The 24832-nt window shown below is 42.1% G+C and overlaps 1 protein-coding gene across 5 annotated transcripts; it reads right to left on the bottom strand.

The window, feature by feature from the left end:
* Positions 1–896: 896 nt before the first annotated feature.
* sgsm3 (small G protein signaling modulator 3) lies at positions 897–24155 on the bottom strand. 5 transcript variants are annotated; one of them, XM_078284594.1, is made up of 22 exons: positions 24000–24148; positions 13931–14021; positions 13125–13210; positions 12420–12483; positions 11055–11266; positions 9373–9480; positions 8389–8532; positions 7950–8145; positions 6833–6978; positions 6237–6470; positions 5838–6020; positions 5173–5328; positions 4988–5042; positions 4821–4870; positions 4489–4641; positions 4251–4321; positions 3695–3743; positions 3381–3466; positions 2833–2955; positions 2421–2481; positions 1292–1424; positions 897–1091 (listed from the first exon to the last, which is right to left on the bottom strand). In XM_078284594.1, exons 2-21 carry the CDS (start codon positions 13935–13937, stop codon positions 1341–1343), a joined length of 2268 nt encoding a protein of 755 aa, XP_078140720.1. In that variant the 5' UTR covers positions 13938–14021; positions 24000–24148; the 3' UTR covers positions 897–1091; positions 1292–1340. The 5 variants fall into 5 exon arrangements, with proteins under 5 accessions (XP_078140720.1, XP_071769106.1, XP_071769105.1 ...); XM_071913005.2 differs by lacking the exon at positions 897–1091 and having other exon boundaries at positions 1215–1424; positions 24051–24155; XM_071913004.2 differs by lacking the exon at positions 897–1091 and having other exon boundaries at positions 1215–1424.
* Positions 24156–24832: the final 677 nt, after the last annotated feature.

Below are 24832 nucleotides of genomic sequence, written 5' to 3'. Positions count from 1 at the left end.
AATCAACCCTTACAATTCCCCATTTACCATCTTCCATTATTAAGAATGGGACACTTTGTATGAATCACATTATACAATTCCTTGTAACCTACATATGTGTGTGGGTAGGAAATCAGTATGTCAAAATAGTAATGACCAAGTCCTTCATTGAATTTTAACTGTCCAAACATTTAGTCACATATGACATCTCAGAATGTATACTCTCTATACAAGAAAACATTACAATTTATAGATCATATACATTTATGTAACATTTGTTTAGACTGTAACACAAAAAGTAGTCATCCTCTGCTGCATTTACATTATCTCATACAAGTGCACATAGACAGTGTTTACTACCACTGTTAAGTAGTAAGCTAGTGCACATGCCCACAATCTAGTATCACAACTTGGAAAGGCTTTACTTGGCATGTGCAGCGTTAACATTAAATGAAGCACTGTGTGGAATTCATCATGATATTGAGGGAGAGAAAGTACTATTCCCCTTCAAAAATAACATTTTGGAATTTTACAGCTTCATGTTTTGGAATGTTCTGTTCTGTTATTTGGGAATTTACGGGACAACTCGGAATTTAGGACAATGTCAAAGGCCAAGTGTTTGTCATGGGGCAAACTGGTGCCATAACAGAACCAGTACAAGAGAATGACCTACATTTCTCACACCTGTACCAAACACGCACTTACTCAGTTATGAAAAGGTGAAAGGCCAGAGTGGTAATAAATACTTCATGATACAACTCAAGTCCCATGAGGAGTGTTATATTTTTAACTTTGTATAGTTTTTATCATGTAGTGCAAACTCAAACACTGGCAAAAACAGGCTTGGAAGTATGCACAAGCACACACGCATGCATCAACCCATACAAACCAGTGGAACTTTGCAAAGACATGAGTTTCAGAGTCACCATTGTCCAACGTTAAAAGCTTGTGGCATAAAATGAACACCTTGGACTGAGTAAATGAGCTTAGTAAAATAAATGTGATTGATCAATGACCAGAGACTAACAGTGATTTAACAGATTAAGTTGATGCAAAAAAAAATGACTTTTCCAGGTTGAGTTGGGCAAACCACATGATGCATATCGCCATGTCTGTGAAATAGTGAGAGTGTGCTTCAGAACTGTGATACAGTCAGCAACTGTAGGAGGTAATGGATTCAAATGTATGATTGATATCAGTCTGTAAGCAACAGCTAAAGAGATGGATCAAATATATATATATATATATATATATATATATATATATATATATATATATATATATATATATATATAGACACACACACACACACACACGGCGAGGACGGGGTGGGATGCAGCCATTTTTTGCAGTGTGTGCGTCTAGCCGTCGATGTCCCAGCTGAAGAGGTGATGCTTCACCAACATGTCCTGCACTCCCTCTTTCAGCGGCCTCTGCTCCTTCTCCTGGAAAGGAAAGGGAGAGGAAGAGGTTTACTTAAGTGTTATGGTAGCAGGGATACATTGATAGTGTGCAGACAAGCATGCATGCACACTTTGGGAGCCAAGCAATGGCATATAGTACCTTTTGAGATCATGAGGAAACTACAGAATTGTATCAACAATAAAGTGAATTTGAAGATTTTATCAAACTAAAACACAGTTACACCCATTGCGGTAGTTGCCCCAACTGCCCCACTACTACCACTGTCACCTCCAGTCACTTCCCCACTACTGCATTGTTGAATCTCAGAAGTCTTTTGAAGCTCCCCACTTCAGATGAGCACTACTGACCACCCAGTTTAAGAGATCTGAAACAGGGTGGTAATGATACAAGCTGGAGAGACTCAAAAGCCCTCAGGTTCAACCTAGAAGCACCAAGCTCTTACCCTTTTCAAACACCACCGCACCGCCTTAAGCAACTGGAAGCAGGGGAATGTTGGGAATGACTAACAAGTGTGAAAACAGTTTTTTATATTATCTTACCTGTCACTTTACTACAGAGATCAAGTAAACTTACAACTTTTGCTTGAGGTCAAGAGAAAAGGAAAAAAGAAGGATCTTACATATTTTGAACCAGATATGTATATAGACTTGAGATTGTCTGATAGAGGAACAGAACCTCAATCAGCTGAGGACAGTAGAGACTAGTGTAGCTAACGACTACGGCATCTACAGTCTGATCTGTGACAAGTTACCTAGAGATCCCAACTAAAGAGGTGATGCTGAACCAGCACGTCCACAACTTCTGCTTTCAGAACAGGAGAACTCTGAAACAGCATAAAGTCATGGGTTTATTCTCCCTCCATGTATACTGTACATGCGTGTTTGTGAGTGCCCATACAAGTTTTATAACGACTTATATTGCCTCAATTTTCCCTGTTTTCTTCAAAATATTCAGTGCAGTCTCAGCATGTAAGTGCACTGTGTGGGGATGGGGGTCTGGTAATATCCTTGGCTCACCTCTTTCTTGTCAGGCAGCTCGCAATCTTGGGAGAGACTGAAGGCAAACTTTGAGAGGACCCTGAGGAGACGACAACAGTACACTGGTCATTGCTTGGCTTGTTGGTCAGATCACATGTCCATATCCATTCACAACTTCTCCCTTCATTTGATTCTTCCATTTCCTTTTTAAGTCAAGCCATTTTTGTAGATTTTTAATGACAATTTCACTTTATTTGATAATAAATGGTGGAGAGTGATATGGAATATGGGGGAGAAAGGGGGGATAACATGACAAATGTTGTCAGATTCAAGCCTACATTACTTTACTAGTTTAGTTGAATGTATTTATTTGCACATGCAGGTGCTGGTGAGATAAAAAATGGGTGAACTAAATGGGTAAGCCTTACTTTTACAGTCATGCGTGTCTTACCTGAGCTCACACTTGATCTGGACCCAGCCAGGGCTGCGGAGGAAGGACCACGGATGGTACCACTTCTCTACAGCAGCCATGCTGGAGCACAGCACCTCCAGCCACAGGTGGAGCACTTGCTCACTGTTGGGGTAGACGCATGGTAAGAAACAACCAGGTTTAGTGTGTGTGTGTGTGTGTGTGTCAGAGAGACAGTGTGAATGAAGTGAGTGAAGAGCTTGTGTGTTCACTCATAGCCTGAGGTAAGGTGAGTCAGTGTTCCTACATTTTCCATTTTCTAACTCACAGGCTAAAAACTTTACCAATACTTGGGTGCGTACCTCAATACATTATCTGTGGTGGTGAGTTCATAATGACATGATGAATTTCTAGACTTTTTCCTCAACTTTCTCAAGATTTGTGCATTTGCACATTTTTAAAGCCCTTGACATTGCCAAAACCATTTCCCGTACTTTTTGATAGCATGCCATGGGTGGAATCCTGTGCGCAAGTACTGAGTGACTCTGACTGTGTGACTCTGACTGTGTGTGTGTGTGTGTGTCACTTACTTGAGGCCCACGCAGACAAGGGACCTGAACTTGACGTCCATCTGAGCGTGTGCCGTGTCGTGGCTCATGTTGACTGACTGCACCGCCTGGCCAGGGCAACAGAGGGTGCTTAGAAACTTGCTAATGACAAACAATTCCTACGGGCTGGATTCTCTCAACTAAGACATTTCTCTCAACAGAGACATGAAAACAAGACAATGAACTTAACAAGAGTAACTGTTATAGCTTTTAAATTGTCTTGTATATTGTTTAGTGATAATGTTACATTTGATTAAATGTAATGTAAATGTAATCTTTTAGCTTTAAGTACTCACTCTGTATAGCAGCTCCTCTGGTGTTAATACTTTCCCATCTTCATCTAACCTGGAGGATGACAGGAGGGAATGAGTCATGACTGTATTGTGGGAAAGTGAAGGAATGAGGCCACCTTTACATCTGGCATTAAAATACATTCATATTCGGGATTTTGTCTAGGCATGATTTAGCTGGATTGCGCAACAAAAATTAAAACTGGATTTCTCTTTCTCTTGCCAAAATATGGATTGCTGTACATGCAGACAAAGGTCACTTCCTCTTGTACTATCCATCTTTGTTTCCACAAGTCCACAAGTATCATGGCAGGTATGCTACTATCCAAGCTGCTTGCCACCTGTCTGATTATGTATGCATCCCTGACCGCATTTGGAGGTAGTTTGGATGATCGGATCTTCAATGCATCTTGAGCGCATTTATACCTACATTTTATGCATTTTTGCTTTAACGGATTACAATCCCCAGGACTCATCACCCAGGAAGCATGTTAATGTCTGGCGTAAATGTGGTCTGAGTGACCAGAGTGACAGAATGAGTGTGTGTATGTGTGTGTTTTACCTGTAGGTTTTACACAACACCAGTCTGGAGTAGACAGAGTTGAAGTCCCTCTCCACCTCTCTACTGGCCGCCTGAGGGAAGACCAGAGCATAGCATGGATTGATTGAGGGAAAAAAAATACTGGAAAAGAAGTGAATAAGTGCACACCAGAGCAGATAAGAGACCATAATTATCTGCCAACTGTCTGCCACATGTGGAATTAAACACAAGCCGACTCTCTCTCCAGTTTCTTTCCTACCTCTTCTATGAATAGCCAAGGGTGGCAGGGCCCCCCCAGTATGGATGGTTTCTTCAGGCCATGCAGGAAGATGGCCTTCAGGGCCGGGCACAGGGTCCCTCTGGCCAGGTCCGTCACTGCCTCTGTCACAGAGTCGTCGCCTGCTAATGAGTACTGAGGAGGCACACAAGAGCACGGATAAATGTTTAGGACACTGGATCAATTAATAGTCAGGATACTGGAGTGAGGAGAGACCAATGAATTAAGGAAAGTGACATACAGACCAGAACAGACTGTCGATACAACACACTTAACTCACTAAGATGAAAATCATCTACTTCTAGTAATCATACCTCCTTGCTTCTTTCATCCAGAATCTCCACAAACTTTGCTGGAAACCAACCTGTTGCAGAAGGACATAGAAAATGTGTCAAATGAGCTGTGTGAAGCTTTGTAGAAACAGCAATAATCCAACTGGCAGTAGTGGGTATGGTTACTGAGTTCATCAAAAAGCACAAACCTCTAAGGCCATTGAGCTCTCCCACCCAACAGTGTTCATCCTTCTGTGAGATGATCTGAAAGAGAAATAGAAAAAAAATATAGAGGGATAGAGATGTGTTTGTGAACAAGGGAGAAAGTTGTGATGTGTGTGTGTGTGTGTGTGTGTGTGTGTGTGCGCGTGTGTGCGCTTGCATCCCGACTCACAGTAATTATGTCATTTTTCCTGAAGCCCAGCTCGTCGTCATCGTGCCGCTCAAAGTCCAGCAAGGCCTTGGCCCGTCTCCGCCGGTTGCGGGACACCACGAGGAAGTTCTCGTGGTCCCGCTGGTGGCTCTCCATGGAGTAGTCAGGAGTCAGGTCCTGGACAGAGGGAGGGACAGACACAGATGGAGGAATGATGCAAAAGACAAAACGGGAGAAGTCAGAAAAGTCAAAACGGTATCTACACTGAATGTTTCATGGTGGTGGCACTGCATTACTAAGTCAGGACTAACCCATTCTATACAGGGGGGGTGCTTGAGGTTAGAGGCAGTCTTGTAACACAAAGATCACAGGTTTGATCCTCGCAGCAGCCAGTGTGTCCATCAACAGCCAGGTAAGACGTTGACATGCCCTAGAGCTAGAGCCTGAACTCCTACCTGCTTATTCATTTTAAACGGATAAGAGAATGAGCTAAATGTCAAACTCCCACCCCCTCAAAAAAGGGGTGTGACGCTCAACAGCTCTGTTGTATGATTGCCTTGGTTCAACTGTTGCACCAGCATGACTCACTGATTCATTTAGACTGTGCAACAGGACATAAAACAAACCCATAAAATCACCCATTAGATTGTGTGCTGGGTGGTGAGTGATTCAGGACGTGGACTCACAGTGCTGGAGTGACGTGGGTCCAGACAGTGGAAGTGCTCTGCAGTGCGGGATATGGCTTCTCGCAGGGCAGCCACCAGCTCTGTCTGCTTGATGTTCTTAGACTTGAGGGCCTCTGCCTCATCCTCCCCAAACAGCAGGGAGCTCAGGGTGGACTTCCTGCGCAGGGACTGTCTCCTCACCACCTGATCACATAGACATACAAACACAGAATAAACACTTTTTAGCTTTTAGTTAAAATAAAAAAAGGAAAGAGACAGACCTCCCAGTCTGCCCAAGGGACATGTCAACAGCACTGGCATAAACCATGTGATTGCAGTTTGCACAAATCACCCTAACACTACCCAAAAGTTGATGTTTGGTTTGCGACAAAAATCAATACTACGGCTACAATGACCGACCTTGTTGAGGTTTGTGTTGAGTGTCCCGTTGTTTCCGTTGTTGAGCTGGGCCTGTTCATTGAGGATGTACGCCAGGTGCTTGTGTCGGTGGGCCTCCAGTGTTTCCTGGGACAGTGTCCCCGCCAGCCTCATAGCCTCCCCCAGAACCGCTGGCCCATCTCTCAGCTGGCTAGGCAGGTCTGACAGCGTATTGAAGATGGATGCAGAGTTCTCTGATGATACCAGCTCCTCTTCCTGGGGTGGGGGAGTCAATTCCATATGGATAACTTTCTTAACATGTACTGTTTTTTTTTGGCAACATTTTTAATAGTAGGTGTGGCTACTGATTGAGTGGTGGTTCTAGGCTATAATAATATAATCTTGGCATAAAATAGCATCATCTTCGTATTAGCAGAAACTATAGTAGACTTCAGCTGTTAAGAGTGAGGAAAAAGAGAGAAGATACACAGAGAGAGAAATACAGCGACAGAGCCAAAGCCAAATCAACAGAGCATTTGCCGGAGATGCTGCAAAATCAAAGCCAAAGTATAAAAATAACAAACATGTGAAAATTCAAATCATCTCAGAATGAGGAAGTGGCAGTGTAGTGCAAGTACCTTGATCTTGAGCATGCCCAGTGTGACCTGAAAGAGCACCAAAGAGCCCTGGTAGAAAAGCAGATCCCAGATCCTCAGCAGCAGGCGGATGTCCACCACACTGGCGAATGATGTCAGGAACCAGTGCAGTGTGATCAGTGACAACTCTGGAGGTATGAAGGAAGAGAGGGGGAGAGGTGGCGAGCAGACAGAGACAAGTGGAGAGGAGGGAAGGTGTTACATGTACAGTATATACACTCATTCAACAATCCAACTAAGAAGAGGAAAACTAACCAACAAACTCAGGTACTTTTCTCATTTTTTATATATTGCGCATATCCTTATATATGTTTTTTTTAGAATTTGTTTATTTTTATACTGCACATACTTTTTGTATTTTTTCATATTGTATATATTTTTTCCATAAAATTTTCTTTGTGTCAATATGTTCTACTGCTGCTATTTTGCACACCCTGCATACATGCTGTAATTCATCTTTTTTTCTTTAAATCACAAAAGTGATGCTGTATCCAAATGTTACTTGCTGCTGTAACAACCCAATTTCCCCACAGGGATCACTGAAGATTTATCTTATCTTAACTCTCCATCACATCTTCCCTTTACCTCGCCTTTTGCTTTCACACATCACCCACAATCATTCCCCATGCAAAGGTTGCTCTTCTATCCTCCCATCATCCATACCTTTTTTTGTCAATATCATGCTCTTGCAGGGAACTAGTTGTTGGCAAACTGGTATTACAGGACAAGCTGTCACTCACCCCTTCCCCCAATCCCTTCCATCCCGATGTCCTCCTCTCTTCCAATACCTACAACATGCTCTTGCAGCAGGAGGCTGAGGGCAGGCAGGTATTCCATCGTTCCCCATCCCCTCTTCATCCATATCTCCTCTTTTCTCCTCCCAACCCCTATCAACTTACCAATATTGTTCTTTTGCGGAAGGCAGTCAGCAGCGAGCAAGTATTGAGTAATGACTTGTCACTAAGTCCTTCCCCTATCTGCCTCCCATCTCCTACACTGCCTCCCCATAAAAATGTCATGCTCTTGTAGCAGACGATCGAATGTAGTACGCCTTCGCTCACCCCGTCTGCCCCCTGACCTGTTCCCTTCCCATCCTTACCGATGTCATGCTCCTGCAGAAGGCGGTCGAGGGCAGGCAGGTACTGGACAATGAGCTGGCGGAGAACTCTCTGGTCTGTCTGGACACCCAGCAGGGTGGAGGAGAAGTAGGAGGGGGGGAGGAGGTCTTCGATCAGGGCACACATCATCCACAGCACGTCCTCCTCCTCCAGAAACAGCAGGAGGCAGGAAACCACCTGGAGAGACCAGGGAGGAAGAGAGGGGAAGAGACAACAAAGGGGGTATAGAGGACAAAATGGGAAAAAAAAGGTAGGATGAGGGAATGTGAAAGGGACATGACTACAGGAAAATGGTATAGAAATTTGTGGACGCAGTGTGTGCGTGCACATGTGTGTGTTGAGTGAGTCTGCTGGTATAATGTGGCTGTGTGTGAGGCCATCAGGCTTTGTGTGTGTGTGTGTGTGTGTGTGTGTTCTTACCATGCCAGTGCCCTGACAGTACCCTATGTCTGGGTAGAGCCAGGCCAGGCCTCTCAGTACCCGCCGCAGTCTGGGCACGCCAACACTGGTCAGACTATTGAAACATGCATTGGACGGCATGGTCCGCAACAGGTCCTTCTCTATCTGAGGGACAAACAAGAGGGAGAGATTCAGTGACCTGCAACTGCAGATGAAACGGTGCCTGACATATTGCCATTTAAAAACTTTCCAATTTGTCCTCATGGTGGTGCTATTCAGCATGACCAAATGTGGTCAACACACATGGGCCCTTCACTTAGGCCTAAGTGAAGTTTGGGTGGTCTAGCATCAAGCATTTTGGAATTATGCCTCATTTGTTTTTGCGAGTCCTCACCATCTTCATTTGTGCACCATGGCCAAATGGTTTGGATTTTCAAAACTCTGGGTAATCACCATAATCTAGGAAGTCCATGTATGCCGTGTGCAAAATAACTCACATTCCCACATTAATGTGCCCCTTGTTATTCAAGATCTAATATTGAGAGAATTTCAATACTTCATTTAATTTAAATTAATTGTGGCTTAAAAAGATCTGCGAATGTCTGACTTTAATGGTAGTGCTCAACCCCTCACCTATCCCATCTGTCTTTTTTCTCATTTACGCCATCTCCCTCTGTGTTGGAGATAGACTAAATTACCATTGGGCTACAACAGATTTAAAGCTGCTGCATCCACATGTGTGCTAGGGGCTGTGGAGGATTATGGAATCCATATAGATTATGTACTGTAAAGCAGAGCAAAAGTCTTACCTAGACTACTGCAATTCTGTCATGCAAATTCCCATGCTTCCTATGTCCAATATATAACTATTCTAATGGAGAATCTTTGTCTCCATTTCTGAACCAGTTTCCAACAATCTTTTCATATGTTCTTAAGAAGTAGAAAGCTATGTAGCTTAACTGCAGTGGAATAGTGGGTGTGTACACATGTACGCGTATGTTTTACCTGTTTAGCTGTGGTAGTGTCATCGTTGGAGCTGTTCTTAATAATTTCTCTGTAAGAGATCTCAGAGGTTCTCTTCTTCTGCAGTGCCCCAGACAGACGCATCCATAGCTAGTAGAGAGAACAGAAGTAAAATGAAGTTTGTGTCCTTTGTGATGATTAAAAAATGTAAAAAATAATCCCAGACAACTGTAAAAAGAGCCTGGGCTGTCCTCTAGTTTGTTTACTTTCCTTAGTCCACAACATGACAAACAGATTACATATTTCCCCTTTATATAGTTCATTTGATAAAGCAATATTCAAGCAGCAAAGACAACCAAAGCAATTACAATTAACCTGTTGTGACCCGTTGCCTCATAAATCCCTTCTACCCGCCCACAGCTCCAAAATGGACCTGTGTGTTTTAACCCCATGCAGACCACTTCTCATCACTGCTCTGTTTGTCCTTTCCTAGTAAGCAGACATTAGCACAAGTTGTTCTCCCCTGCTGTGTGTGTTTACAGTGTTTCCCACAGAATTCGAATGTACTTGTGGTGGTAGGTGGGTTGGCATAAAAAGTTAGAATAAAAAGTGCCTTTTTATTCTTGTATTCTCTTATATTGTCAATATATAGGCTAATATCAATAAAGGATCCCACTACCTGGATGGCTGAAAAATTATCTAATGTACTCCATTTTAAATAGTTCCATTTGTCAAACAAATAACTAACCTGTATATATCTAAAGTACTTTGTGTCAAAGATAACATAACTTAAAAATATAAACAGTGCTACACTGTTCTGTTTGTTGCTTGCTTTTGTCTACAAGGTGAAGAATAGAAATGAGACCCCTTTTACAGAAAGAGAAATCTGCTTTTTGCCCCTCTGCCCTGCTGCATCTCTCTGCTGTCAGTCTCACCTGTATCTTTACATTGTTACATTACAGCCTTTGATATTATTATCTACTCTGTTTTACTGCTCAGCAGCTCCTCTGGTCCAGACTGTCCTGCTCCTCCTCAGGACGAGGCCTTTTCCTTCTTTGAAAATATTTTTCAATATTAATCTGGATTGAGAGAGCAAACATTCAGAATCAGAGTTAAAAAGTTAATATTAACGATATCAGTCCACTCAGTGGATACTGACTAGCAGCTAGGCTATACAGCGTGCTATTCCGAGTAACGTTAACTGTTAGTTCTTCTTTTCGGGAATTTAGTCGGCCGTCTTCTTGGCATGGAAAAAAAATATCCCTCATGCGTGTGCAGTGGGAGGCGAATAGACTGGTCCGGTGAGAGAGCGAGTGAGCGAGAGAGAGAGACAGAGACCGAGACCGAGCAACAGAGAGAGAGAGGGGGATCAACAGAGAGAGCAAGCGAGAGAGAGAGCGAGAGACAGAGAAAGAGAGAGAGCGAGAGACAGAGATCGCGTGGAGCAATTAGGGGCTGAGCGAATCAATGCGCTACACGCAGTTTTACGATTATATAGTTTCATATAAAGTTTTCTGTGTGTGGGAAACCCTGGAGGGGTAAGTTAGAGCGAGGGGAGATTGTCCACTAGTTAATCGATCGCGGATGGCGTCGTTCTCTCGGACGGATAAAAAAAATAAAAAATAAAAAATGCTAAAATGGGTCGCCAAATATACTTTGGCGGCCGTTAATACACCTGGGCGGCCCGCCCAAGTAAAGTCTATATGTGGGAAACACTGGTTTACCTGTGGCCTCATGCTGTGAGGTATACCACCCAGCACCAGGGAACGCAGACGCTCAGAGCGTGGAAGGACAGGGGCGATGAGCTCCCAGGTCAGGTCGCCCACTGCGTGGTTGTGGGTGAACTCCAGGTGAGCTTGCCAGCGCAATCGCTGCTGGGGGTCCTCACGCTGTGGTGAGCCTTCACTGCCCAGCCAGGACCTGGGCTCCTCACCGTCTGAGTGAGGACAGAGGAATATATCAGGGTTTTTGATGATACCGTTTGTAGTGTTTGTCATCTTAATGTAAACCTATCTGTACTATGCTGATTAAGCTCTTGAATTGTAGGGGGTGCAATGATGGAGAATGGTAATAACTACTTGTGTGAATATAACTGAAGCCCAATCTATACCAGAAAAAATCCTTTCTCTAGTTAATTAATAATAGTTATAATAATCATAAACACATCAAAATCAATAGAGTTCTTCCTCTAGGGGTCATCAATGTCCATACCAAATTTCAATAGATTCCTATAAAACCTGTTCAAGTTATCGCGTTCACGCGAAGGATCTGCGGCAGACACGGCGGCGGACGCAGGGATCCTGTACAGACCCATGGCGTGTGTGTTCAATTAAATTAAATTCAATTACATGCACTGACGCACTGTGACACGGTTATCAGCTAAATTACCAAATTCCACTAACGTTACAAATGACAAACATGACATGATGCACGCATCAGGCACATTAAATCAATTTCTATATATTGACCAACTTTTGATTTTGTGCCTGTTTATGGGAAACACTGCATCTCGCAGTCAAAGACGCCCTCTAGAGGCCATCTCATGAAGCGCATCAACTTCTGAAGCGCATCATCTCACGAAGCGACAGATGTCTGACTGCCTGTCTGACCTGAATTTACCTCATGATGCCCTCGGCTGCGCCTTGGGAAATATAGACTGTGTCAGACACACCATCGGACCATTTAAGCATAGAAAACAGCCTTCTAATCACTAACACTCTTCTACCAGATTATATTGAATCAGTAAATTTAAGAATTAGCCTTGAACAAGAAAGCCAATGTCTCCTGTGCTTCAAAGTGGTAGGAACTACATTTCCATCAGTGAGAGCTATCTTGGGACATGGTGGAAGACCGGCTCAATTCAATTGTAGTCATCAGTCCAAGATCACGTACACTCAATTGGTCACAAAAAGCTTAATGTAGTTACTGTGCCTAGAGGTGAAAAGGTATCAATAAGATGTCTATTTTTGTTCCTTGACTGGGAGTTAATATTAGCCATGTGATAAAATGAGCGAAAGCATGTGTATGTGTGTGTGTGTGTGTGTGTGTGTGTGAGTGTGTGTCAGTGTCACTTTGAGTGTGTGTGTTACCTTTGCTGTCCATCCTGAAGCCAAACTCGTCATACTGGAGCTCTGACTCCTCTGTGGGATCTTTCTGTAGAGCAAAACACATAAAAACATCCAGGATTGGTGCTTGAAAGAAACACTGCTGGATACGGCCAAGGCAGCTATTCTAAGGAACTAACACATCAGTTACCACTCAGCAGATCAAATCACAGCGTGTCACTTCAAGACAGAGCTGTTGTTGTTTTCTGTTGTTATATATATTCTGTTATGCTAAGCAGATGTGTCTTAGCTTGTAATCTTGTGTTCTGTAGTTTGTTTTGAGGTGACATATTTTTATAAGACCCTTGTTTTGTTATATCTTGCCTGCCCAGATTATTGATTGCGTCTTTTCATTCCATTTCTTTTCATATTCAATTGACATTCAATGAGCTTTTATGCTTTATCACTGTGCAAATTAACTTAAACATTATAGAAACTTCATGCAATCACATATGAACACTGAAAAACAGTGGAGGACAACACGTCTCAGAGCACAACTATCCAGAACAGAATCAATTAGAAAACCATTTAACAGATTACATAACATCAAATCCTGGCCTTCTGACTTCTTGATAAGCATATCGCAGATAGGGACTTTTGGAAGCCATGCAAGAAATAGCACCAAAAAAATATGCCAATACCTCCAAAAAAGTCTGCAATGAAACAACATATGAAAGGTCACATCCTCACCTGGTGGTACTTGGCCAAGATGTCCTGGGGCCACATGCTGGGGGTAAGGGCAGAGAATGGGCCCCCAGGGGCCGGTGTGTAGCTACCTGGAACAGAGAAAGTTTGATGAGATGAGAGAGATAAACAGATATTAAAAAAGACAATATGATATAAGTTATAGAGGAATTGGAGAAAAGGTTTCCAAGGTTTCTTCCATTTTTTTTCTTAATGAGCTGTCTGACACTGTTTAAATGTATTTGTGTCAAAAGTGTTGGTACTAAAGTTACACAGAAAGTAGTGAATGTAAACTATGGTTAAAGTTATGAATGGAAATTGTGTGGATTTCAGGCTATTACATAATGTCCACAATCACCCTGTGAAGCCAAATCATGACAATAAGTTATAACCTGTGAGAATGTGAGATTGTCATATTGCCCAGCCCAAGACTGAACTGTCTAAGATCAAAAGAATGCCATGTGAATTCTGTTTTAGGATCAAAATACACTTAAAACAAGAACTACTATCCAGTACACACCACCGAAGAGGAGAGTGAGAGGATTTAAAGAGACGTGTAATTGTGTCAGAGAATTATATGTAGGTATGTATCATTCATACTTTGGATAATGACAAAAAAAGTTGGACATTCACTTAAGGTTTCTCTCAACATTCAACTACTTAATGATTTTCATAACTTTGAAGGCTATGGCTTTGATTAATAGGAAACATAAAATTTGCACAAAAAAAATGGTGAAAAATAAAGCAAACAGCCAAACCCAGGAGCATGTGAGTCAACAGAGAGAAGAGACAGGCTGTAGCCCAGTCTATACCTGACATGCTGGTGGGTAGTAGAGTCAATGGCGTCTATATGCAGAGGCAGCAGCCACACTGGGGAAAGGAGGTCAGTCGACAGTTCCTGCTCTGGAGAGAGGAAGAATGGAGGAAGAGAAGATAATGAGTGCCGGTTAGTCAGCACCAAGTGACCCGTTGACTTAGTTAATGTTGCGATGACATTCCATCCAAGGCAAAGTTGACGCTTATTGAATTCCTACATTGTCTGAAATCTGCCTTGCAAGGTCTTGTATTTTGCGCTTCAGCTTCCTTTGCCGTTACTGACTGCAAGCCATGACATCCTACTTTCTCAAAATCAGTTTATCCCTTGCCCAATCACTTCTGTTGTTGTACACTTTGAAACAAAGCCAGTCACTAAAAAATAAAATTGTTCAAGTGATGGAAGTACAGACCCAAGCCCAAAGTCCAACAATCCTCTCACAAAACTTTTCACAAAATTTCCTACACTCTAAATGTTTAACTTAAAAACCACAGAGAGAGAGAGAGAGAGCAGAGAGTGAATGAGGCAGAGATACTGAGAGAGAGAGATACTGGGAGAGAAAATGGGGGAGGTTCTGTGGCAGTGTCTCTTCTTATGGCCATATGACCGTGGCTGGAGGCCAATTAGCTTGCTTAACATTGCTTGTTTACGCGTGTGTCTGCATGTAGGCTACATGTGCGTATGTTTATGATGGGATTATTCAGCCTGTCTGTTTTTTGGACAATCAAGTCCTAGAATTTAGAGTTTATTTATTTGCAAATTTAAGAATTACAAAAAGAACAGAAAAATAATGTTTGATAAACATTATTTATCTGAATTAAATAACAGCAACTAAATGAAAACAAAACATAGCAAGGAGGAAAACAGTATTACAAAATGCATAATTCCTATTCCTGAAGCTTTGCCTGCTTTTTTTGTCTTACCATGATCATAACCCCAATGACTGCACAAGACTAAATGATGATAGAAGTCAATTCTGGCTTTATGCTTATTTTTGCAATGTGTCAAAGTGTCACATAAGCCCCACAAAGTCTGCTGTGTCTTAAGTCTCCCAGGCTAAACTCATGACATGGCTCTCTTCTGTGGTGGTTAACTTAATGAGCACACTACAGATGGAAGCAACAAGGCCAAACATCACCCTGTGTCTTGGGGTATACTTCCACTTCATGGAACAGTTGTAGGGACCTCTGCCTGATCAAAAAAGCCTAGAGCCTTTTTGGACAGAGCCTGATTGTATACTACAATAGAATGCTTGTAATCTGGTTATCAGTTTAGCCCAGATGTAAGCTCTATTGTATTTATTCTGGAGGAAGTACAGTGCATTTGTATCTTGCCTCAAGAGGAAAAAAAATACAGTTTCCTCATTGTGGTGTCATGCATTAGGTTTAGAACATTTCCTTATGCGTTGAATACATGGGAAGAATGCATTGTCTAATAGATTAATTAAGCACAATTTACCATCCAAGCCAAATTTCCAAGACCAAATGCAACAAGAAAGTTAAGAGAAAAACTAGCACAGTGCTAATTACAAGCTTGCCACGAGGGAGCATGTGCATGAATAATGCAATATTGTTTTTACTGGCTGCAGTGATGTTGTTGTTTACACTAGTTTGAATTTAATTTGTTATCATGGTTAAAGCAAAACAAAGGTACGGCAGGCAGTTCAACACGGAGTAGAGGAAAAGGGAGAAAGGGTGCTCCTGGCCAAACCACAAAACCTGTTTCTAGAAGCTTGCCCCAGTAGTGGCAAACTTTAAAATATTAGCTTAGCTCAAAACACAGTCATCTTGAAATGTTGTCCAGGACATCCACTAGGGAAATATAAGAAAAATACTGAAGTGTTCATACTTTTCTATGCATGCATCTGTGCCTGGTGTGTTGCATATGGTGTAAATAGAAACTCAACAGGTGTCCACCAGCACAATGCAAAAGATTAATGTGGGATGGAGATACACAAACATGTGTTTGTGTGAGTGTGAATGGACAACTACACAGACTCATACATACACTGGAGGGTCAACCAATTGAATGACACAAAGGGTTAAAGGTCAGTGTTGTCATAGACAAGCAGCCTTACACAACTCGCTCCACAGACTGGACAGGCTATCTCAGCATCTCAGACAGTGCAAGTCAATACTGATGACCAGACTGTGAGGTCTGGAACATGGAGTCCCAGCCAGCAACTTTCACTTACTCTCTCCCTATGAGGGTTGAAAGGAACACAGGGGGGTCCGCAGACAACAGGGGTGGGACAATCTACAAAATTCACGGTTCAGTAGGTTCTTCGATATTGAACATCTTTGGTATGGCGGGTAAAGGTGTCAGTGACTGGTGGTTACAGTAATTGCTGTGAAAATCATTTTCCCACTGACAAATCCAAAATATTTTCTCTTGAATTATCAACCGTATGAAACTTACAGTAGTAAAACAAAGCTTCATGCCTTAAAACAGATTGAACAATTTAATCAATGTCACCTTCAGCAGCCCACAAGTAATTACAGTTATGTTATTGATTTAATTCAATTATCTATATACCTATAGATATATATATTTTTATATAGAGGACAAGTTCAGCCTTTTCTCACTGTGCTTTGAACACAAACACCATGATGACTTTCCTTGCGTGCCACAGTGAGAAGATCATCTACGCCAAGATTTCATGATATCAGTAGCCTACTTTCTACTTGGACCAGAAGCCAATGCAAGCAAAGGTTAGCAAACATTACAGGATGTTTATTACATGTTGATGGAACAGCACAGGCAGAAAACTTGCCAATAGCAAAAACAATAAATCATTTGACACAACAGCTAGCTTGAATGCCGAAGTGGAGACCCGTATGTCGTTTTTTGGCGTGCAGTTGTCCGACCAATAAAAATATTGTCAGCCAAAGTGTCCAGCAGAAAATATGACAAATCAATCAATCAACAGCCTAATTAAATGATCATAAAATGAACATAAAATTACTCCAAATAGCTCATGCAGCATAATCCAAGTGTTCTGAAGCCAAACAATTACACTGTGGGTCCAAAAGTCCAATATTTAGGCTAACTCATTACTCCTAGATCTTCCACACTTCATCTCGCCAAACAGTATCAAGCAGATGCTGCCTTCAAATGCTGTCAGAAATATTGTAATTATGGGTAGAGTGTGCTTGAACGACCCAATAAAGTGGTAAATAGGAAAGCTGAATTTTATATGATACACAAGATGTGGCATCCTCACAGGCATAAAGCATAAATTGTCACATATGGCGCTACTTTGACCTGACACAATAGAATTATTTTTTATTTTTTATTTTAACCTTTATTTAACCAGGAGTGGAGTCTCATTGAGATTAAAAATCTCTTTTTCAAGAGTGTCCTGGCCAAGACAGGCAGCAGCACAGTTACACAGTTGCAGACATAAAACAAACATATAACAATTTAGAATGAAAACAAAGAACACATTTCATCAACATTCAAAACATCTACAGCCAGATGTGTTTGCTTCCAAGTCATTTAGAAACACTTTAAATGCATCCAGTGAGACCAGCTCCCAAAGATTCAGGTAATTTTGCAACTGATTCCAAGCAGAGGGAGCAGCATACCTAAACGCCCTTTTTCCCAGTTCAGTACGGACTTTAGGGACAGTTAGTAGGAATAAGTCCTGGGAGCGAAGACAATAAATTAAAAGCAGAAAGTTAGGATTTTTATATCTAAAATAATATGCAATTTATTTGATGGTAGGATTTGCACTATGATGGGAGGGACTCTGAATCTGCTCCAGGTAGAGTCGCTGTTCAGTGCTGAAGTTTGTAAGCCTGTAATGACATCTGTGGTGCTCTCCAGTGCTTCCTTTCATGGATCATAAAGGACTGCGTTATTCAAAATAAATAAATAAATACATAAAAATCATGCCTACAAAATGATTACATGAGTACTTGGAATGTGTACTCGATTTGAATCATCAGATCTCCTGTACATTAAGGTTTTCTGAGGGACAAATCTAAGCCAACATAAGGAGTGTTTTGATTTTAAAAATGGTCACCACTTTTCTGTTGTCCAACTGGCTATGTCCTTACAAATCAGACGGGTCCCTAGATGTGTGTTCACCTCATTAGAAAGGCGGTGAAGTAAATAATGAAGTGGCCAAACACAAAGTACTCAACTCTATCCCAGCAGTCCCTGTGCTTCAAGCTTTACAGAGCCTTTTACAGTCCCTCTGAGCCAATCACCATCTTCTCCTCTCATTGCTATGGCAATAAAGGCCTGGTTACAGCCCTCCGGGGCCCTGGCAATGGTGGTCATGGTTATGCCACATGTAAAAGAGTATCTTAAGTGCATCAGCTAGCTTACACTTGGACTTGACTGTATAGCATTCATGACTTTGTGCACATATTAAAAAAAACACACAAGCAGGGACACAACAATACAACATAGAGCAGGGTATGAGAGATAAATCAGCCAATGATATCAGCTGATATTGGCCTTTGCTAGTATACCATTGCCGGCAAAAGTTCAGCTGATGTGGTACCAGCAGATTTCTTAAAAATAGCAAACACTTTATTGCCCATGGCATTTTCAGATTGGCAACACACAATTTCTGGTGAGTTTATTGGCTGTACACTTATAGGTCATTGCACATACTAAAAACAACTAGCCTATTTCATTTAATATCATTTTAGCATTATGTACAAATAGTGCTGCAGTTGTTATACTGTCCATCTGATATGTCTGGCGATCAGAGCCAAAGAGTGCAGAGCCAAAACACCACAAACAAATGCCCGTCTGTCCAAATTCGCAAATACACCCCCAAGTCACACCCCCAATTATCAGTATTAGAGCCAAAAATCCTATATCAGCCAGGCACTAGTGTAGAGGGAGGACTTTCGATGCGAACATAATGGGATCTTGCCTTGACAATTATGTTTAGTTCCATGCCACAATGACTCCATGGCGACAATGTCATGGCAACAGATTCCTGGAAACAGATCCAATCCCCTCCTCAGAACATCACTTTGAAAACATATGCAACAGCACAAATGTCACTTTGTAGAGGAAAACACACAATATGGCAGTGAGAAGGGACACTGCTAGCAATGCAAGCACTGACAAACCACAAACAAACATACATAGGCAACAACAAAAGCGTAATAATTGTAAACTACCAAAGAGGCTCACCAGCATGCAAACACACCACCAGAGTGATTCATTGCAGTGCTAGGCTTGTGGCATCTGAAGAAGGATTTACGACTTAAGAGAGATGAGAAATCAATTTGAGGTTTGGAGGATGGCCAGACAAGCCATGTCTGTGTGTATCTCAGGGACACCTGGGATTTTGGAGCAGCTCTTTTACAAGAACACCAATAGTTAGACTATTGGTGTTCACCTGCCAAGAAAGCCAACATGATAGAAAGCCTCCTGGACCCTGTTGCACTCATCTCGATATTCTCACTGGAAAATGCTACTGTAAAAGGCAATACCAGATGTAGTTGTTCCCAAAGCACAGTTTCTCATGGACAATCCTTTGTTCATCTCTAACTGTGCAGTACAGATGCTATACAGTTCCACGCACCTAACTAGGTGTGCAGCATCAACTGTTGCTGTAGTTTAAGTTACTACAGTCCTGGGACCCATCTCACAAAGCGAGATTAATGCGTTAGCGAGCTAACTTTGGGCTTAACCCTGGCTTTTCGGTCTTACGATGGTGGCTCACTTTTCAGCAGAGTGCATTACCATGGTAACTGGCTGCACACGTTCAGGCTAGGGTTGGGAGATTGGACGAATAGATCGGGGATGGGCGATAGGCTGAATCCAACGGCGGTGGAAATTCCCTTGCAGATTTTTTTTTTTATTTTCACTGAGACCAAAGTCATATTGAACACAGCATATCTGCTGGCCAAAAGCGTCACTGAGATGAATGAGGAGCATATTATTTTGGCAGCGTCAAATCGTCACCCAAATCAGCTCAAACTATGAGACGCAATCAATGGGTGCCGCATCTATACATTTGCTGACATGCACGGCTGATAGCAACTAGCAGCTATGTGGTCTATCAGTGATTTTTGCCATTTCTGTAAAGTACAAGTTGGCAAAGTCCATGAAGAATGTCAGAATTGCTGTGGACACCAATCTGCAGCTGTGATCCCCAGCTTCATAGCCTCATTGATCTGGTCCTCCATGAGAGCAATCAACGGTTAAACAACAATGAAAATACGGTTCTTGACCGGGTAAATTTTCTTGGACAATAACGGAGCTAACTGATAAATCAAGCTCTTGCCGATTGCAGTCAGAAGAAAGGCTAAAATATATCCTCATAGAAAAGCCTTCAAAGCGGACTTCTGTTTGTTTTTAAGGATTTTATGTTGTCCATTTCAAACTAAACAGATTCCAAAGCTGCATCAATTAAACTATCCTCAAGAGCCACCATTGTTGTTTTTTTATTTTAATTCAGTGCTCTCCTTTTTTCATCATCAACTAACCTGCCCTGTAGCGCTGATAGGCCGCTCATATTCTGAGCGGTGCTGAAATACTATGCAATGGCTAGCAAATACTATGCAGTGGCTTGGGGCCAGACGGATCTCATGCACAATGTAATTGTGGGCAAGTCCCACTCTGGCAATATAAGAAGGCTTCTAACAAATAGTAGTTAGCTTATAGTTGACTATAGTTACATAGCAGCAATTAATGAAATTTACTGTTGCATATTAAGTGCGCTTAAATTATTTCATAGGATTCCCGAGAGTGACTTGTGCAATATATTGCACCCATACTCCATCACCGCAACCCTGGGGGAACATGAGGCCGACTTCATGAAATGAAAATCTTTTCACAGCCTCAGTGTGACAACACAATACTAATGAAAAGTATGCCCACTGTGCCTTAATGACAGACAGTGATAAGCAACAACCCAATTTCCCCACAGGGATCAATAGTTTCATCTTATCTTAAATCCACTGATCTGGATCTGTCCATTTTGCAGGTGATTAGCCAGTTGTTACAAACCCTGTCCCTTTTGTGTGATCGCACTCATAACTGGATTAGAAGATACTGGGTTGACAGAGCCAGTTGATAACCACCTTCATGAGACCAGTTACCTGGGACTGCCATTGTTTGGTTCCGTGAAGCCAGCTATCACAAAGATACTATGCTGAATTTTCTTCGTGAGACAGGGCCCTGGTATAATCAGGATACCCACATCATTCACCCAATGTATTGTCAAGAAGAATAGGCTAGATCCACTCTACTATATTGCTACACATCAGTAGGTTATCTGTCTTTCAGTATCATAACACAGTAGCCTGTAGTAGTTTGCCAAAATGTTTTTTTGGCATTGCCCAAACTTCATACATTTCACACTGGTTACACAAAACTGCTTTGCTAGCTCAATCTAGTTGTAACTAAAATATGTTTCTGATTTTTTTTTTCCACGCATAGATTATCCACTGCAGTTGCAAAGTTTACACATATTAATGAGACTGTAACAAGCATCACACAATACGAGGTAAGAGAACGCTGTTTGATGTTACCTCAGAGCAAACTATGGAGGGACAACTCAACAACTGTCAGGCACTGACTACCAGAGAAGATGTAAAATGCATCATCTCAGTCAGTGATTGGTCGATCACACTGTTAAACTAGTAAGTCCTAGACTGACCACTCTCAACAGCACTGGCACTGCCAACTGAAATCTGGGAGAAGGCAAGGCATGCACATAAATGGCGGGAGTGTGCAGTATAGGGAGATCACTATTCAGATGATCACTCAAGGAACGACTTGGGCAGTTAAACAAAAATTACAGTAAGGTTGTGTGAAAATTCATTTGTATGTTAAATGTTCACAATAATGTTAAATGTTCACAATAACTGAACTGTTAGCCTTACATTCATCTTATACTAGAGATAGGCCTACTACTCAATAAACCAAGGAAACAAAAAATATACAATTATATTCTCAAGTACTGCAATCAACTTGATAGTGCATTTGTATACAGGGGTAAATGGCTCCTAATGCGCATGTCTTGCGCCATGGAACAAGGAGACAACCAGACAACAAACAGTTTTTGCAGCACCACAACGTGGAGATTTAGCCTACACACAGTTAATATCAACAACTGAATTCTATCAACAATACTCAACAACTTATTTCTATCTTTTATGATGCCTTATTTGCCAGACCTTACTTATGATGTGGTCTGGCAAGAAGTGATTTGATTTTGTCCAGTTATTTTAACATTAAACAGATTAGCTTCATGTCTAATTGTTTGGTAAAAAATACAAAAACAGTGGCTGTTGCTATCCAGTCCAATCATTGGAGGAGTAATTTGCACATCATCACCTCTGAGCTGTGACTGCTAGATTCAGAAACGGTGTCAGAAAACCAACCTCCATTCATTACAGACACAGAGTTGTCGGTTGCATTAAGTACCTTCACAGATTCCATGGAGAAAGAATCTTGTTAGGACCACAATCCCTTAGCAACACCATGTCATAGAATCCATAGGAAAACCCCGAAGAACCAAACCCATCCTGTTGACTTAGTGGATGACTTCAGTGTGCTTATGATAAGGAGTCTTCCCACCTCCTCCCTGCATGAACACACAGAAGCCTCTTCCATTGTGGAGGTGAGGCTCTGCCAACCTGTTTGCTCACATTGGTCAACACCTTGTGGCAATGAAAGCAAAGATTAAAACTTCCTGCTCTATAGGCGGAGCATGTGTGTGTCCATGGCTAAACCATTCCCTTCTTTTGAGTTTCCTGTCGCTCAATATTTTGGGAATAGGGGAAAGTGTTCTCTTGTTTTGTTTTCCCTTTGTGAATGTAGGCTATTCATATGTTTTGCCCTGTGACCAGCCCCCCCCCCCCCCCCCCCCCAACAACACGTTCTTCAGTGGGCCCTCACAGTAACAACAACAATGGTGAGTCATGTTTCCCTCTTGTGAACCCACCCACCTACACACACACACACACACACACACACACATCAGAGAATGGCTGCCTCATGCCCCGTTGAGTTGTCTTTGGCTGAATGATCGACAGGCCTTCCTTCTCTTTGGCAGACTGAATCACACACACGCATGCACTGTGCCACGTGTTGCATCCATCCATTCACAGTCTCATTTACACACTGAGGCATGTGTCACTGTGAACAGGAATGCCACTTCCTCAACAGCACTGAAATAAGAAGATATAGGGAAACCCCTCTAAATCCACAACTTTCCAAAGAGCTTAGAGGGGGGGAAAACACAGCTGTGCAGGGTAAAAGGTTTACAACAACTTAAAGCTCTCGATCAAACATTGTAGTTTTAAGCTAAGCAGCCTACTGTGCCAGAGCACATCCGCAACAAGCCACTACAGACATTGGAAGTAGCAACAGGTGAGTCTAGTGGCTTGGGATCAGGAGAGAGACTAAACAAGCATTAATCATACAATAGGGTGCGGCACACTGGAAGTCTTTCACACTCATTTGGGATAGACGGACTCTCCGACCCTCACGCGCTCGATCATACACAAACACGCACAAACATACACGAACGCACCCAATTCAGCACAAACACAGTGCAATAACAGTCCTCTGCTTTCCAGATGTTACTGTAAAACCTTGTCGTGCTTGGTGCAGGTCAGATATGATACTTGCTGGCAAACTGGTGTAGTGGTTCCCCCGGCCCACACGTTGTAATGCAAAGTATGTGTTAACAAGTTATGACAGCAATATCCTTATCACTTATGCAAATGGTATATACAGTCACGGTCTGGAAAGCACACGCTTAACATTAGCAAGCCTACGTCACACCAGCTGCCGCTAGGTGAAGTCGAAAGACTGAAAACTGAACATTGTTGTTGAATGACAGCACATTTAGCCCAGTGAATTTCTATCTATATTTGTAAATTGTCCTACCAAAGAGTGCGATAAAAAGCAAGTTACTGACGTTGGCTAAACTACTAACGTTAATAGCGCGGTCTCAGGAACCACTGTACTCACTGGGAATAATCAGCTGTTAGCCATACAGGCTGCCGTTAGCTAGCTAGCTACATTGGATACATAAGCTGTGCAGTGCCAGTGAGCAATAGCTTGCTCGCAAAACTTACCGTAACATTATTGTAATTAAAGCACACGGTTATGATTTCTGGCGATGGTACCTTGGTTACTTGGAAAGGAAAGCAGCATTTCCTATGTCATCTTCCCTCTTGTATTCCTCTCTGTTTAGCGTTATGCACCTGCTAGCGATGTGTAGCTCCCTCGTATCCCTACGCCCCTGAGGGTTATCGTGAGAAGTAGTTCCCGATCCCGGAACTACACTTGTTTCTGAAAATATCCTTCCGCATTGGAGCAGATGAATGACGTGGCCATACGTCGTTTTCATTCATTCATTCACAGCAGCGCACTTTAGTTCGTTAATTTATTCTTTCAGGCACAACAAATCAGAATGTTTCAGTACAAGTGCGTCACGACAGTATCACTGTGAACTGAAATATGAATTGAAATGAACTTGAAAATTACACCTGAGGTGAAATCATATTCCTCTCGTCAATAGTGAGTTTGTAGTGACTTTATCGTATGTATCGCACGTTATGGTATTTTATCTCCTATGGCATTCCAATAATATGTCTATAGGGTCTTGCAGACTCAGTAGCCAGATACATCCATCCATCAAGCGCCGGTCGGGTTTGCCTCCAAAACACCCCAGGATCATCGATTCTACGTCATTTCAGCGAAAGGCTATTTTTGATGCCTGCTGTTTGCCTGCCGGTACTTAGGCTACATGACTCTCCCCATTTTCTTTTCAATTTTGAAAACATGGTTGTGTATTCCTAATAAACTGGTAACTTGTTCATAGGCTATGACTATATGTATTTCAAGAATGTGATGACCACTTGCGTGGTTTATATTTTTTGTCATGCTATTCAATATCCCATGATAA

This window comes from Centroberyx gerrardi, chromosome 7, assembly GCF_048128805.1.
Source record: "Centroberyx gerrardi isolate f3 chromosome 7, fCenGer3.hap1.cur.20231027, whole genome shotgun sequence".
NCBI lineage: Eukaryota > Metazoa > Chordata > Actinopteri > Beryciformes > Berycidae > Centroberyx > Centroberyx gerrardi.
Note: the sequence above shows the minus strand (reverse complement) of the source record. Positions and strands in the feature narration are given on the sequence as shown.

Coding starts and splice junctions, on each gene's coding strand:
- sgsm3 (XM_071913005.2), bottom strand. Junction 6,471..6,832: donor TGGGCATGCTCAAGATCAAG/GTACTTGCACTA, acceptor CCCCCACCCCAG/GAAGAGGAGCTGGTATCATC. Junction 5,043..5,172: donor GGAAAAATGACATAATTACT/GTGAGTCGGGAT, acceptor TTTCTCTTTCAG/ATCATCTCACAGAAGGATGA.